The 16,951-nt window shown below is 45.9% G+C and overlaps 1 protein-coding gene across 5 annotated transcripts in view; it reads left to right on the forward strand.

The window, feature by feature from the left end:
* The window catches only part of PLEKHA8 (pleckstrin homology domain containing A8), a 93,901-nt gene that overhangs the window by 29,960 nt on the left and 46,990 nt on the right, over positions 1-16,951 (forward strand). For all 5 annotated transcript variants that reach the window (XM_085850817.1, XM_085850820.1, XM_085850816.1 and 2 more), the window contains 2 exons: positions 15,325-15,628; positions 15,962-16,047. In XM_085850817.1, coding sequence (XP_085706943.1) covers positions 15,325-15,628; positions 15,962-16,047 — 390 coding nt within the window. The remainder of the gene's footprint in view (positions 1-15,324; positions 15,629-15,961; positions 16,048-16,951) is intronic.

Raw genomic sequence — 16,951 nt, forward strand, 5'->3', positions numbered from 1 at the left:
GAGGCAACTCACCCTAACACGGCAGGCCATGCGCCGTCCCACAGGCCATTTGAACTGGCCTTTAAGCAAGAAGACAAGGAGGTAGCCGGGCTGCACAATGCAGTCCCTGGCACATGTGAATGGAATGGAGAATGGACTGGATGCAAGAACACAAAATGATGGATGGTGTGGCTGCCTGCAGGGCAGTCCTTGCAAAACACCTCATGATGATGGTCCTGGTGCACATAGTTGGTGAGATGGGGGCCATGCAAAACAAGGCTGAGCAGGCATGGGATCAAGGCAAATGCAGGCAAGTGAGGAAAGGCAAATGCGGACCAGGAGGTGTAGCACAAACAGGCCGGCATATGAAGCTGGCCGGCCTTTGGTCTGGCCCATGAGGTTGTGGCGGGAGTGCAGTGGTGCCGGCCGCTCCGAAGACGGGCTCGGACCTACCCTACTGTCTCCCCCCCAACCTATTGCCTTTTCTTGTCTTTATCCATACCCACTCCCTTAAGCCTAAGTCACATTTGCTCTACGGCTGGGATATGGCGGCCGTACCCCCCCCCCCCCACTGAATTGACAGAAACGTGTGGTGGCCGCAGAGTTTCTGAGGTGCCCTCAGGTTGGCCCTATGCCGTATGGCTATCTTTTACAGGCCGTAGGGGTCGCCGTGGAATTATAGCACGGAGTTATAACTTTTTTCATTTCTACGTTCGCCGTAGCAATTCGACAAGCCAAGCTGTGATATAAATGTGTTCCACATCGACCGTACGTAGGGCGTACGGTGTGCTTACGTTATTCGTGCGGCTGCCATAGGCTCTTATCAATGAAAAATGAATTATGCCAACCCCAAAAAAATTACGGCGGCCGCACTATTTCCACGGTCGCCGTAGGGTAGTCCTAAGGCATCCCTGTGTTCAACGTACGGTGGGTGGCCTTGTGGTCTGTGTGACTACCTGCGGGCAACGCAGGGTCGACGCACAGTTCCCCTACGCCCGCCGTGCGTCCTTCGTACGGCCTCCCTGGGAGTCTGCGTCGAGCGTGCGTCCACCGTGCGCTACCGCTAGAGATCGGAGTATAGGTGTTTGCCTATACTCCGAACTGGTATATTCAGATATATATATATATATATATATATATATATATATATATATATATATATATATATATATATATATATATATATATATATATATATTCATATATTATGGTTATAGTATATTCAGTTATATATACTGGTAAATTCCAAACTGTTATATTTTTATTTCAGTTAAAAAAGAACTGGTATATATACCCACTCCTTACCGTACGTCTGGCCACACGTTCGCCTTTGGGCCCCCCTGCGGTCGCCTTGTGGGCACCTTGAGGCTTCCTTGCGTCTGCCTTAAATTCTATGGCCGCCGCAGGTATGCCATAAGGTCACCTTGTGATATCAAATCAAAGACCGTACGGCACCCCCACATTTTCGGTTTCCACAATTTCTAAATAAGCCATGCGGCTCCTCGAAAAATAAAAACATATGTGACTGCTACATTGTGTGACCGTGGAAATACTGCGGCCGCCCTATAATTGCTAGTGGCCGTAGATTTTGTAAACCCTACGGCCGCCGTGCCAAATGTGACTAAGGCCTTAGTTTGCAACAAAATTTAGACTTCCCCCTTTTTCTTCTTTTTTTTTTTTCCCCCTTTTATAATTGCTTGTCCCTAACCCCCTTACTGTCTTTGTTCGGCTAACCTATCCTACCTGCCTACTCCCAACCCCGAAGATCCTTCTTGAGGGGAATAAGGAAGCGATTGGTGGATCTGTCTCGAGGCCCAATGGAGCCTCAGAATAACCTCCACAGATTTCAGCAATCTTTCCCGGGTGGGTCCAGCGGCCTACGGAGAGCGAAGGGATGGATGGTGCAAAGGGGTTCACATTTCCTATCTGTCCTATCCTTTGTTACACTTTAAACTATCCCCGGGGCTTTTCAACACGCCTGTCTCTTTAAACTATCGGTTCTAACAACCATGATTCCCGTCGCCTGCATTGGTGTTCCTTATAAATTTGGGCCTTACCCTCAAATTTTCTCTCGTGCCCTTGCACAATTTCGTGGCTGGGTAGCGTGGCTCACTTGGCAGGGATTCCCATCTGCCGAACTCAAACTATGGCACCCCCGGGCAGCTGAGGCTGTCTCCGAGCCTACCTACTCCGTATGAACGTGGGGAGTGCCCTTCCTGGCTACTCCCCCGTATATGCTTACATGGCATTTCTAGCGCTCCGGGTCCCTTTCTGAGGGTTGCCTGTGCCCGTTTCACTCTCCGGGTCTCTTGGACCCATGGCCTACTCTGGCCGACTTCTCCGTGCCCGGGGTGCCCTCTACTCAGTACTCACCTTTCCACAGCCATGCTCCCAGCCGGAAATGGACTCATGCACCCTTCCAAAAAGGTTTCGAGCCTTCTTCCAACACCAACAACAAAACGACCTCCTTTTGGTAAATTTGACTAACCCACTTACTAACATTGCACTGACCCCGGGTTCCCTTGGGTGGAATTCACTCCTCCCCCCAATCATTCATTCGACCATGCATTCCACATTCACTTTACTCACACACTCGGGCCCGCTGACCCACATTCACTCGTTGTATTTCGTTCTCTTCATCCCTTTTTTTTTTTTTTTTTTTTTTTTTAATAATTCACACCAACACTCCAACAATGACACTGCTAGCAACGTCCCCCATCATCCCTTACACTAATGCACGTTCCTTTTAACTCTACTGCTAAGCTACGTTCCCACTACACATTCCATGTCCATCCGTGTCTCCCAAAATCCATTTCTAAATCTAACCTAAATTCCCACTAACTCGTTCCACGGGCCCCATGAGGAACTGTTCCTGCCCCATGAGGCCGGTCTAACTAATGCTAAACCCTTCCCACTAACTAATGTTCCTTTGCCCGGGCGAGGATGTTTCAACATCTCGGCCGGGGTATCGGGTGCTCGGAGTGAGGCTCTACGAGCCTTCTTTGCGTTGTCAGGGTGGCGGTTTCTGACTCGCTTTCCCCTTCCGTAAGGGCTTTAATTTCACACGTGACGTTGCCATCAATCACACCGAGCGCTCGCTTTCGGGGAATTCCCCACGCGGGACAACGTGCGCTATTTACCCGGCGTTCGTGCCGCAAGATCCCCGGTGACGTCACTCGCACACTGAACCTGCGCGGCTTGCCGTGCAGGCCAGCCCGAGTGCATCGTCCTGTGGACCCGCTCTGCACGTTCCGCGGACAGAATACACGGCATGCAGCACGTGATGCCCCGCACACGTGCCTACATGGGAACCCGCGTGTTCCAAATTCATCCGACACTCGCCTACATTTTAACCATCCACGAGGTCGCCTTGTCCCAAACGCGGAACGTTTCCGCACCGGATTCCCTCCACGCAGACGCACGCACGAGGGCCGCTCGTAAAATGTGGGATGGACCTCACACCCTACGTCCTGCGAAGCCGGCGTGGTTACCAAAATAGTTACTCCGTTCGGCACAGAAGGCTCGCCACACCTGTCCGTCATATGACCCACGTCTCCCGTCTGGGTCGTCCATGTTTCAATTTCTCGCATGCACTCACGCATGCCGTGTTATTCACACCACTCGCACACCCCGACACGCACTCCGGGACAATCACATCGGGGACCCGTGTTCACCTAAGGGGTCCTGGGGTCTCTACCCCCCCCCCAACTCTGCATGGACCCATTCTCCCACAGTTCCACCGGCCTTACCTGGTCCCGGCTCGCTTCGAGGGAGCTTACCATCTCCCTCTGTTCCTGAGGGAGGTTAACCTGATGCTCGAACTGGGTCCCAATACATTCCACCAATTTGACCTCATTGTCCCCTCCTAATCATACGTGTGTGTGCTCCCCTTTAGTCTTGTACAAGTCACCCTCTATCTCTTCTATCTCCCGTGTCTCTGAAATTTTTTCTGTCATCTCCTCGTGTTTATTAGTTTCAGTCTCCCCATCAATTATCGTGGCGTCGCTCGTCATCCCGACCTCACCCGTCTCCATCGCGGACCGAACACATTCCACACTCCCCCTCGGTTCGGTCGTTCCGCCACGTGGTGCCGCCATTATGCCTTTCACCTCCTTCATACCGCCCTCATTGCCTCTTGGCCCACCTGGAGGTTCAACCCCATGCACTGCATTTCACCCCTCTGTGTTTGCATTTCACCCCTTATTTGGTTTTCCATGCTTTCCATTCCTTGCGCATTTTCTTTCAAATCCCCCTTCATCTCATCCATTTTGCGCTCCATCCGTTGCGTATTCGCATCTGTGCAGTTCTGCATCTGCCCCAGCATTTCGATTAATGGGATCGTGTCGAGTGACCCTGACGAAGCCGATTCAACTCGATTGGGCGCGGATCTGCCAGGGATCAGGGGGGGAATTTGATGGAGGGTGGGGGGGGGTCATACGCCGCCGCCCCCGCGCCCATTACTACCTTTGAGTTTGGTTGCAGGGCCATGTCTTCTTGCATGTGGGTGTCCTGGGCCACTGGTTCCTTTACCATTATCTCCACACCCCCTTGAGCCAGCTCGTCTTGGCCCGCCATGATTCGTCTGAGAATAAATTTCAACGCTCGTAATTTGGAGGGAACGAGGGGGGGGGGGTTCTCCGCACACTCCTGATCACCAAACTGTTGTGGGTTCGAATCCTGTAACCCTTCTATGGGGGCGGAGGGGTTCGTATCTCCACGACTGACACCAAACTGTTGTGGGCCGGAGGTCGGTGGCGAGGAACGGCCGTCAGGTGGAGCAGTAGAGCCGTCTCCCACCGAACACCCGGAATTGCAGGTCGTAACCCTCGGACAACTCCGAAGGTCACGGGTCACTTAAGGACCGTGCTCGCCAATTCTCTGACTGCGTGGGGTAGGGTTAATAGCCAAATTTCAATATACCTAAGTACCCTCTGTCTGGTGTAACCGAGCGGAATTACCAAAGTCCGTTGGTCCAAACGACAACTGACAGACCAATCGGCTTACTGGTTCTCAAGCACGAACCGTGCTGGGTCAATAATAGAAAGCACAACAACGAGCTAGTACATTGAACAATTGGGGGATTTATTTATAATGGTGTAGGGGAACACAAAAAGAGCGGAGTTAAACCGACTATCAAGAAGGAAAGCAAGTAATGTACAAGGCACTTAAACAATTATTACTTATAGACTGGGCCCACAGACACACACGCACACACCCAAAAGAAATGGTGGCCGCGGTCTTTATTTGGCCATTCAGCTCGGGAGAGAAGGCAAGCTGAGGGCAAGAGTCTGCACTTGCACCTGTCCAGCTCGTGCGGTCTCGTCGAGCTTGCTCAGTGCGACTCGAACCCTCTGCCTCAACGCAGCACCAAGCACCAGGAATGAGGGATAAAGCGACGGACGCCAGCCAGCACGAAGGCGGACGAGGTGAGAGACGTCGAGGCGACAGGCAATCAATGCCGAAAAAGCTTCCACGGATCAGACGACGCCAGGCGAGGCAGACCCAGACAGAATCATCGCCCCAACCGTTCTTCGTTCCTCTCGTATGGTGGGAGGGGTTTCTTCCCTGGCCACTCGCCTCCTGATTGGACGGTTGCGTCGCACGATTCACTAGCCGTCCCTCATTGGACAGGCCCACGGTATGCGGGGCAACTCCCACCTTTCTGGGTGGAGTCCCAATCTGAGGCGATTGTAGCTCCACCTTCCTCCTCACCTAAGACCACTTGCGTTGCATAATGGCGTCGGTGGAGCGAGGCGACGGTGCTGCTGTTGTTATTGTTGTAAAAAAGAAACCCGCAGCGCACGCATGAAATTAACCCATTAGACAGAAGGACGGGACCCGAACTATAAACACATACTTATCAAGATAACTACGCTTGGGGACTGCTGTCTGTTTGTGTGTAAATTGCTTCCAAATCCATAACATTATCAACATCCCCATACCCCTCTATCTCCATAACTTCCAGGTGTCTGTCAATTTTTAATTTAAACTTATCCACTGTTTCTGCTGCCCAACCTTTCCAGGGAGACCATTCCATGCATTAACTCCTCTCTAAGTAAAAGTCCCCTACCTTACGACCGTCTTAACTCACCACTTCCTGACTCTCAGGCTGCAGCCCCTGGTTCTGTCACTGTCTACTCTGTTGAACAATTCATCTTCACTTATTTTATCTATACCTTTTATTGTCTTAAACCTCTCCATCATATCTCCTCGTAACCGCCTCTTTTCTCGTGTATAAAAGCGGTCTCTTTCAGCCGCTCCTCATAGCTGAGTCGAGCTAGGCCTGGAATCGATCTGGTAGCCCTGCGCTGAACCCTCTCTATGGCATTTATGTCCTTCCGGAACTGTAGTGACCAACATTGCACACAATATTCTCGATGCGGCCCTCACTAAATTCCTGTACAATGTTAACAGCACCTCTTATGATTTATAAATGATCCCCCTCCGAATACAACCGAAAACCCTATTTGCTTTACCTCTAGCTGTCTGGCACTGTGCTGCCTGCTTACCTCCCAAATCTATTACCACCCCCAGATCCTTCTCCTGTGTGACACGCTCCAAAATTACCCCTGAGATCATATAATCGCTATTTTCATTGTTCTTCCCCATCCTCAACACCTTCCACTTGCTCGGGTTAAATTACATCTGATAATCTTTTTCCCATTCTCTGCAAGTATCAATACTTCACGACGAAGAATAACTTCACTATATGCATTTTAATATCCAAACTAATTACTTTATGAGCCTTCTTGGTGGGAGTCTCAGCTGTAGAACTTGAGGGTCATTTACCAGTCATGATAAAGTGATTTGGGAGAGTTTGGCACAAAATACTATCAAGAAGGTCAGATGATACCTCTCACGAGTACAGTCCAGACTGTGTGCAACTGAGGATGACAGAAGCGGTGTACACACACCGGCACAAGATTAAAAAAAAATGTCTTGAGCGTGGGAAAAAAACAAAAAACATTAACTTGAAAATGACAATTTTTTTAATATATATATATATATATATATATGTATATATATATTTGTGGGCCGGGGGTCCGGCGGAGAGAACGACCACGAGGTGGGGGAAACTACGTCGATTCCCACCAGACTCCCCGGAATTGTAGGCCGTCGCTCACGGATAATTCCGTGATGCGGCGGGTCGCTTAACCGACCGTGGACGCCAATACCTCAACCGCGTGGCATACGGTCCTCCTGTCTAGAATCAAGTCACCTAATTAACCACGCGGTTTCGACTACCTGGGAACCACTCCCTCGGTATGCCTTGCCCGAACCGGATCACTCTACCAACTAATTTTCCGGGTCGGATGCAGTCGAGCGTCACTGCCAAAAATGTACTGGCGATAAGGAACGGATTATTGGGAATAAAGACCTGGCTAAACTCATTCGAACCATGCTGGACCAATGGAGGAAAAGACAAAGACGAGCTGGGAACATTTCTACAATTATTTATTTACAATAAGTGGGGAAAAGCATGTGCACAACAAAAAGGTTTATTCAGTATGTAATGCAGGGGAAAGATGAGAGAGGTGTGGGGTGCAGCAATTTTACAAGCAACTTACAAAAGCGGACACAGTGCAGACTTGACGTGAGATTAATAAATGCAATAATTACAACAATGAAGATCTTATACAGGCTTATCTAAAGGACAGGCTCCAACACACTCAGATACACACTCAGACGAAATAAACCCAATGAAAAGCAAAGGACTTTTGCAGCCAGGGAGGGAGGGAGTTGAGGTCACAGTTTTTGGAATCTGAGCGTTTCGAGGGAAGGGATGCTCCGTGGTGCGGCACCCAACAAAAGCTGCGCATTTCGGTACACAGCCACACGTGCGGTAATTGTGTCTGTCGGAGTTCCAAGAGGCGAGAGATGAGTAGTAGGCAGGACCAGTACAGTAGGCGGGCCGTCGAGGTGAGACGTAGGCAGGGCCAGGCTGCAGGAACACTTTCACAACAATTCTCTTCAACCTCTCCAACCTGCAATTCTCTTCAACGACCAAACAACTCGCAATTCTCTTCAACCTCTCCAACGACCCACAAAACAACTCGCCAACCAACTTCTCTCCAACCTCCCCAACTTCTTCACAATTCCAACGAGAGCGACAACTTCCAACTCGGAGGTCCGTGCTTTATACAGCCTGGAGCTCGGGGAGGAGCCATGGCGAGGACAACGCTATCGTCCGATCCGAGCTTTCCGATTGGACCGGGCCTTCATGTGTTCCACCTTTCTGGGCGGGGTTTCGGCCAGACGCCAGTCTGGCCCACCCACACCCCTCGTGTCTGGGTTTGGGAAAGTGGAAGCTGATGCGGCTTTCATAGCGAACTTCGGGATTCTGCCTCAGAAAACGACTCCGGATACAGTGTGTAGTCGGTGGTGTGCTATGGTAAGCGAGACGAGGGTGCGAGCAGGTAGAGGGTACCGTGGGTTGTTGTGGATTTTGCCTCAGAAATTAAATGGAGTGGAGCTAAAATAAAATAGAAAAATTATTTAATAACCTAACTGAAGCCCATTGCCTCGCACCCCCGTGTCTTCCCACTACACAAGGAAGGGATCTAACTACACGTATCTATCTGTAATTCCAGCAATCTCTGTGTGTGTCTGTATGTGTGTCTGTCTGCGACCGCCGTTTCTCGACAACCTCTGGTCCAATCTGATTGAAACTTACCAGGAATATTGCCGGGGACCTGAGGATGTGCCTTTTCAAGGTTTGCTATTAATCGGACAAGCGGTTCCCAAGTTATGGCCATTTATCTGTCAACCAATGACAGGACACTGTGCTATGACGTCACAATTTATTTTTTTTTTGCACGTACGGGCACGCACCTACGGCCACGCACCTACGGGCACACACGTACGGGCCTGCACTAGTATTAATGGAATAACTGACTCAGGACAGCTGTATGTTGTATGCATACGGTTCCGAGAACTGTAACAATATGTATGTATATATACAGTACTTTGTCTAAAGCGTGAAGTTGAAATAACGTAAGTAGAATGAGTGCAAATAGGGGAATGAGTGCAAATAGGGGACCAAGTGTACCACATTTTCCTGGTGGGAATCAAACAACAACAACAACCAAAAAACGAACGAGACAATGAGTGCAAAAGGCCCAGTCACACCTTGACGTTTTAGCCAGCGATGGCAACGTATCCAAATGTATGTAAAACGCTGGCTTACGCTGAACTTTTTATGTTTTTTTTAAGATTCGGACGTATTCATAACGAGTTGGTCGTATGCATAACATATTAGTAACGGACACAGAACGTTTCGTTGTCTTGTAGATAACATACCAACAAATGCTTAGCCTGTTGTCGGCGTTCACAACCTATGCATAATGCTGCACGTATCGCCGACGATCACGTGGCGTAGCCTATTAAAAGGCTGCCGCACAATGATTCAAATCATAACTGCCAGAGAAATGGAAGTGTCAACATCGCAGTCACACCTTGGTGATCTTCCCAGCGTATGCCGACCTCTGAAAAATGCGTCTAAAATGCTGGCGCATGTCGAATACGGTATGAGTAAGTTTGGAATACGTGAATAGAGCGCTAAAGTACACTATCATACGTCGTAGTAAGTGGAGTACGTCTTGTACTTTTAAACGTGTTAAAAATTTTACGACGTACTTGCCGTATGCCTCACACGTTCCACATGCGATGGGAATAAGTTGTACGCACGATATGCGATCGTTGACACACGTTACTTGTAAAGTACTCACAATTCGAAACACGTCAATGTAATGGTTAGCGTCAGTGTTCCAGACTCCCTGGTTTTTTTTTTATTTTTTTTATTTTTATTTTTTTTGTTCTTCGGTATGACGGTGATGTTGACACTTCGATTTCTAGTGCGGTTATAATATAATATAATTAATAGGCTTCCGCTCAACGATTTAAATCATAACCGCACTCGAAATTGAAGTGTCAACATGACCGTCATACCGAAGAAAATAAAATAATAATAAAAAAAAACCAGGGAGTCTGGAACACTGACGCTAACCATTACATTGACGTGTTTCGAATTGTGAGTACTTTACAAGTAACGTGTGTCAACGATCGCGTAACGTGCCTTCAACACATTACTCGTAGGTTAGAAATGAGTTTCGGGTATGCTAAACATTACCTCGACGTGTTTCGACTTATGATTAACTTACAATTAATGTGTGTCGACGTGTGTCAACGATCGCGTAACGTGCCTACAGCTTATGGCCAGCGTAGCGAAACTTGTGAGTCATACGCTGGCATAAGTCGTAAAATTTCAAGCATGCTAAAATTTGAGGACAACTGTAAAGGCCCGGTCACACCTTGACGTTTTAGCCAGCGATGGCAACGTATTAAAATGTATGTAAAACGCTGGCTTACGTTGAACTTTTGATGTTTTTTTTTTAAAGATTCGGACGTATTCATAGCGACTTGGTCTTATGTATAACGCATTGGTAACGGACACAGAACGTTTCGTTGTGTTATAGATAACTCTTACCAACGAATGCTGAACATGTTGTCGGCCTACACAACCGATGCCCAACGATAGTCTAACTTAGGCATAGTGCGTTGCACGCATCGCCTACGATGTCGTGACGTAGCCTATTAAAAGGCTGACGCACAACGATTCGAATCATAACTGCCGTAGAAATGGAAGTGTCAACATCGCGGTCACACCTTGGCGATCTTGCCAGCGTATGCCGACCTAAGAAAAATGTGTCTAAAACGTTGAGGCATGTCAAATACGGTATGAGTAAGTTTGGTATACGTGAGTAGAACGCTAAAGTACGCTATCATACGTCGTAGTAAGTAGAGTACGTCAAGAAATTTTAAACATGTTCAAAATTTTACGACGTACTCGGCGTATGACACACGTTCCGCATGCGATGGGGATAAGTTTTACACACGATATGTGGACGCTTACACACGTCCACAAAGGCTACTTATAAGCTACTCATAAGTCGAAACACGTCGCGGTAATGTATTTTTTACGCGAAACTTATTTCTAACTTATGTTTGACGTGCTTTGAACCAATTCTTTACGTAGTCCCAACACACATCGACGTATGTAGACGTATTCCAATGACGTCTTCCGGTCGACAAAAAAAAATAAATGAACGTGTTTCTAGCTTACAACTGCCATATAAAGACGTGTTCCCAGCGATTTTGGGAATTGGTATATAAAAATGCCGCTCATAAAAGGGGAACCCAACAGTGTTTTCGAGTCCTTTTTGAGTCGATGTCCATGTCAGCAGTAACAGTATCGGTATTAATATTGGTAGTAGTTTGTTCATGTTGGCAGTAGTAGGTGAGTGTGAGGGGGAGGGTGTGGGTTATGATGGATCGTCCTTGCGTCCGCGTGTCCACGGGTAGGAGACATCTTTTCACCATAGTTCGAAGTTCTTCGCGGCTAATTTTTTATGGGGCTTTTTCAACAATGAGCTATAGCTTGTTTTTACGATTTAGGTCTATTCATAACGGGTTGGACAAATGCACAATGAACTAATAATGTGCATAGAGCGCTTTGATTACTTATAGATACGATATACCAACGAATAATTATCGTGCTGCCGGCGTTCACAAACTATGCCCAACGATAGCTTAACTTATCCATATCGTGCGGCAGTTTATCTTTGCCGGTGACGTGGGGTTTGCTATTCATAGGCTGCCACTCAACGATTTAAATGGCTGCATCTCCACTATTGAAAGTAGACGCTTGCGCTCAACAATTGGATTTTTTTTACACTCAACGACTTTTAAACGGTACCACTCAGCTATTTTCATTGTTTACAATGAACGATTTAAATTGCTGTCACTCGCCTTTGTTTTTTGACGATGGCGCTCGGAAATTTTAATTGTTTCTATTGAACGTGCTAAATCGCTCAAACTCGACTATTGAAAGTAGACGCTTGCGCTCAACAATTGGATTTTTTTACACTCAACGACTTTTAAACGGTACCACTCAACTATTTTCATTGTTTACAATGAACGATTTAAATTGCTGTCACTCGCCTTTGTTTTTTGACGCTGGGGTTTTGAAATTTGAAGCGTTTCTTCTGAACGTGTTAAAACGCTCAAACTCGACTATTTTAAATAGACGCTGCCGATGGACAATTGGAATCATAGCCAAGCTAGACATCGAAGTGTGAACATCCTCGTCATGACGAAGAAAAGTTTGAAGAATGCTGCAAATAAGTATCCTGGCTGTGGCCGTGGACGCTGACGCTAGGACGATCCATTATACCGACGTCTTTCAGCCTATGAGTAACTTAAAAGTAACGTCTGTCGATGTGTGGCAACGATCGCATAACGTGCCAACAACACGTTAATCATAGGTTAGAAATAAGTTTCGGGTACGCTAAACATTACCTCGGCGTGTCTCAACTTATGATTAACTTAGAAGTAGCATGTGTTGACGTCTGTCAACGATCGCAGACCGTGCATACAACTTTTGGCCAGCGTAGCGGAACGTGTGAGTCATACGCCGGCATACGTTGTGAAATTTCAAGCATGAAAAAATTTGAGGACAACCAAAAAGTACAACGTTTAAAGCCAACGTACAACGACGTATGGCAGTGTTTTTCAGCGTGCTCTCAATGTTATCAAAACTTACCCATAACGTATTCAACGTGTGCCAGCGTTTTAGAAAAAAAATTCAAAAATCGGCATACGTTGGCGAAAACGTCAAGGTGTGACCGGGCCTTTAAATCGTTTGTATTGAACGTGCTAAATCGCTCAAACCCCACTATTGAAAGTAGACGCTTGCGCTCAACAATTCGATTTTTTTTTACACTCAACGACTTTTAAACAGTACCACTCAGCTTTTTTCATTGTTTACAATGAACGATTTAAATTGCTGTCACTCGCCTTTGTTTTTTGACGCTGGGGTTTGGAAATTTGAAGCGTTTCTTCTGAACGTGTTAAAACGCTCAAACTCGACTATTTTAAATAGACGCTGCCGATGGACAATTGGAATCATAGCCAAGCTAGACATCGAAGTGTGAACATCCTCGTCATGCCAAAGAAAAGTTTGAAGAATGCTGCAAATAAGTGTCCTGGCCGTGGACGCTGACGCAAGGACGATCCATTATACCGACGTCTTTCAGCCTATGAGTAACTTAAAAGTAACGTCTGTCGATGTGTGGCAACGATCGCCTAACGTGCCAACAACACGTTAATCATAGGTTAGAAATAAATTTCGGGTACGCTAAACATTACCTCGGCGTGTCTCAACATATGATTAACTTACAAGTAGCATGTGTTGACGTCTGTCAACGATCGCAGACCGTGCATACAACTTGTGGCCAGCGTAGCGGAACGTGCGAGTCATACGCCGGCATACGTCGTGAAATTTCAAGCATGAAAAAATTTGAGGACAACCAAAAAGTACAACGTTTAAAGCCAACATACAACGACGTATGGCAGTGTTTTTCAGCGTGCTCTCAATGTTATCAAAACTTACCCATAACGTATTCAACGTGTGCCAGCGTTTTAGAAAAAATATTAAAAAATCGGCATACGTTGGCCAAAACGTCAAGGTGTGACCGTGCCTTAAAGTACAACAATGAAAACCAGCGTACTACGACGTATGGCAGTGTTTTTCAGCGTGCTCTCAATGTTTCCAAAACTTACCCATAACGTATTCGACGTGTGCCAGCGTTTTAGACAAATTTTTCAAAAATCCGCATAAGCTGGCTAAAACGTCAAGGTGTGACTGGGCCTTAATCGATGATTCTTCCTGAATGCTTGACCCCCATATAAGGGAATCTATGGATGCTACATTTGTTTATTTTGAAGTGTTAGTTTCATTAACTTCCAGTCTGGGTGAAATGGTTGTTGATGTTTCTATAAATCGTATGTGTTGTGCATTGCGTTCAAAATCCCTCATGTTTTGTAGTCTTTAAGGAAAGGGAATGTAAACTGAAAGTTACTCTGGGTTACACTTCTTTCCTTGTTATAGCTGCAAAGTCTTTTTGGTTTTTTTCCCTTTAATCTGGATGAATTTGTTCACTCCTTTGCAAAGTTCTAATCGTATGTAATATTTTACCTAAAATGGTTACATGTGTAACTAGTGAACTCGCTAACCTGTTACCCACAGCATGTCATATGCCATATATTGTGTCACGGAAGTATTTGGATTTTTTTTAATGCCACGACAGGGTCTGTGCTTTTGACCTATGGATGAGATACCTGAAACAAAAAAAGTCTTTATGTCTGAGGAATATTGAGGCACATGGAACAGAATGGATCAACGGACAGAATGCGGCGAAGGGAAAACACGGGCTACAAACTGATGCACCATTAGCACGAGGAGAGTTAATTGCAGGTGATGAGTGAAAATAGAACCAAGCTGTTAGGTGGCGGCTATGTAAATAGAACCAAAAATGCAAGTGACCATAAGGTGGCGGTAGCGGGTTTCAGACTTGAAATTGGATATTTGAAATTGAAATTTCAGACTTGTTGGATAGGCTGAGATTCTAGATTCTGGAAGATGGTTCCACAGGTGAGAATATAATTGTGAAAGAATGGGGGTTAGTTGAGTGTAAACTTGTGTAGGGGAAATGAGGAAAGGGTTTGTGGTAGAACTTGTTTTACCTGGAGGATCAAAGGTTGAAATATAATAGAAAATATACCAGAATAGAGCCAGTTAATATAAAAACTGCAAGGCCACCCCTGCCTATGGTGAGCAATATGTAGACCCTGAGACCCAGCTTCCTGATGTGAGATGTGAACAACACGGAGGACCTTAGATTTCGGCCCTTGAGGGGTGGTGGGGGAGGGGGGGCAAGCTTGGAATCAGCAGCATCAATCCACAGTGGAGAGCTATGTTCCATTACTCATTGTATGTGGACTGTCTGGTATAATTAAAGAATTGGAAATTCCCCCTGAAAGTCATGCTTTACAAACAATGTTGTAGTGTCTGCCTTTCTTAAAGTGTGTTGGAGTTCTGTGCTAAATAAATAAATAAAGAGCATGTGTATTTATTTATTTTCAGTAGAAATTTTGTTTTTGCATCATCACAGCTTGTTTGTTCTCATGCTATAAAGCATTCTATAATACTCCAGGGTTCCCCATCAGCAATCAAACTCTTGTTAGGCAACTAATTGGTGAGCGGCCTATCATCTGAGCTATCCTGAAAATCTAGCATTCTTCCAAGGGTACAGCATTCCCACGTGTACAGTGTTACGAGCATTTTGAAATGTAATTCCTTGAACACGTTTAACATTTGTGCATTTCAATGAGGTGAATGAAGTTTTGAAATTGCAATAAGGGAATTGAATCTTGAGCACCAAGGAAAGAATATTTATTTTCGAAGACCATGTTTGCTCTACGGTCTTTGTGAATTTCCAATTGTAGGCATGAACGCTTCTGCACGGATCCATTGCCCACCCGCTGGTGACGGCCGAGTGTCACCACCCGACCATCCGTCACGGACACCCGCCCCGCTTTCTGGGGCTCCTGAGGATGCGGACGGATTGGTTCGGACACGGCCAACGCACAAGCGGAGCGGGTCCAGCAGAACTGCAGTCGACACGGAACCGACTTGCCCCAAAACAGAGCTTTGTGACACCAGGCAAACTCAGACCCCAGCTGATATCACAGAAACCCTCTCGCTCAACAATGAACAAATCCAAACCTTCTTCAGTGCCATGGAACTGAGGTGTGTTTGAACGATTGTCCATTTAATAATTAATTTCTCTACTGGGCTGTTTTTGTTTGTTTTGTTTTGTACCTTGGAGCTCTTTCCTGTGCTGTATGTTTTGGTATCGAATCTCAGCTAAACAGATCTACCTTGTGTATGTTCTTAAGGCCACATAACATTATGCATGACGCTAGTTAATAGCACAAAACAAAGTCGGTGTGTCATGTGTCTTCGTACTTTTCATATTCCCTCTGTGAAACGGCCATTGTTGCAAGTTCATAAAATGAGGAGCTCCGTGTGCAATTGTCATGACATTAGGGGTCAATGAAGAAATTCCATATTCTCTTTCAGGTTCAGCGATGTTGAGTTTGAAGAGGATGATGGGATTCCTGTGGAACCTTTCCTGAAAGCATGCTCTGCCATCGTTCCTCTTTTGGGTAAATTGTCTTGAAACCTCACCGTATCTAGAAATCTCACCGTAAATCCTTGCTGGGCTATTTGCTCCGGTTGAGGAATCAATGTCTCGGCGGTTTAATTATCGAGGAACTTTTATTTTCATGCCATGAAACTTTCCAAGAAATTTACGGTTTCTTCATTGTAATAAGGGAAATGTAGTTTATTTGGTCGGAAGTGATTGGCAGTCATTTCGAAGAAAAGCTGACGCAGGTTATGTGTTTGTTTTTATTTGTTGATTTTTGTTACTTTAGTAATTCCTCTGGACTCGATTGCCTCACGTTTTGTATTCGTAGCTTTTGCTAATTGCACCTGAACCTTTGTCTTGGATTGTTTATCGATGCATCGGTAGTTACTTGATTGAACCTCGAACTGTGGAGCTACATCATTGCATTTGATAGATGCCATCAATTAACTTATTCAATCAATTTACTTGAAAAGCACTCTTAATTTTTTCTTTGATTTATTTATTTATTTATTCTTAAGTACATTCTCAACAATTTTACTTCTATTTTAGGAGACATATATCTCTATATAATGGAGGGAAAGTATGTTGTATGTTTTTATTCCTCCGCTGACTAAGTCGCCGGACGCATTATGTTTTCAGGTTGTCTGTACGTACGTACGCATGTATGTACGTCCGTTCTAATTTTTTCTGTTTTCTCTGCAACCGCCAAAGCGATTGACTCCAAATTTTCACCATCGGAGTGACTACTCATGAATCTTTTAATGATGATCATGATATCATAGGTCACGTGGTGTGGCAGCCATGTTGGAAAAAAGGGAAAAATTTGGACCTCTGTATCTCTGAAACCGCTCCATGGAAACAAAATTGAAACTTGGCACATAGCAAGTACTCCTCATGGGGAATAAGTGAGGAACTTTTAT

This window comes from Eptatretus burgeri, chromosome 13, assembly GCF_056783735.1.
Source record: "Eptatretus burgeri isolate ZD-2024b chromosome 13, Ebu_testis_v1, whole genome shotgun sequence".
Classification (NCBI taxonomy): Eukaryota; Metazoa; Chordata; class Myxini; order Myxiniformes; family Myxinidae; genus Eptatretus; species Eptatretus burgeri.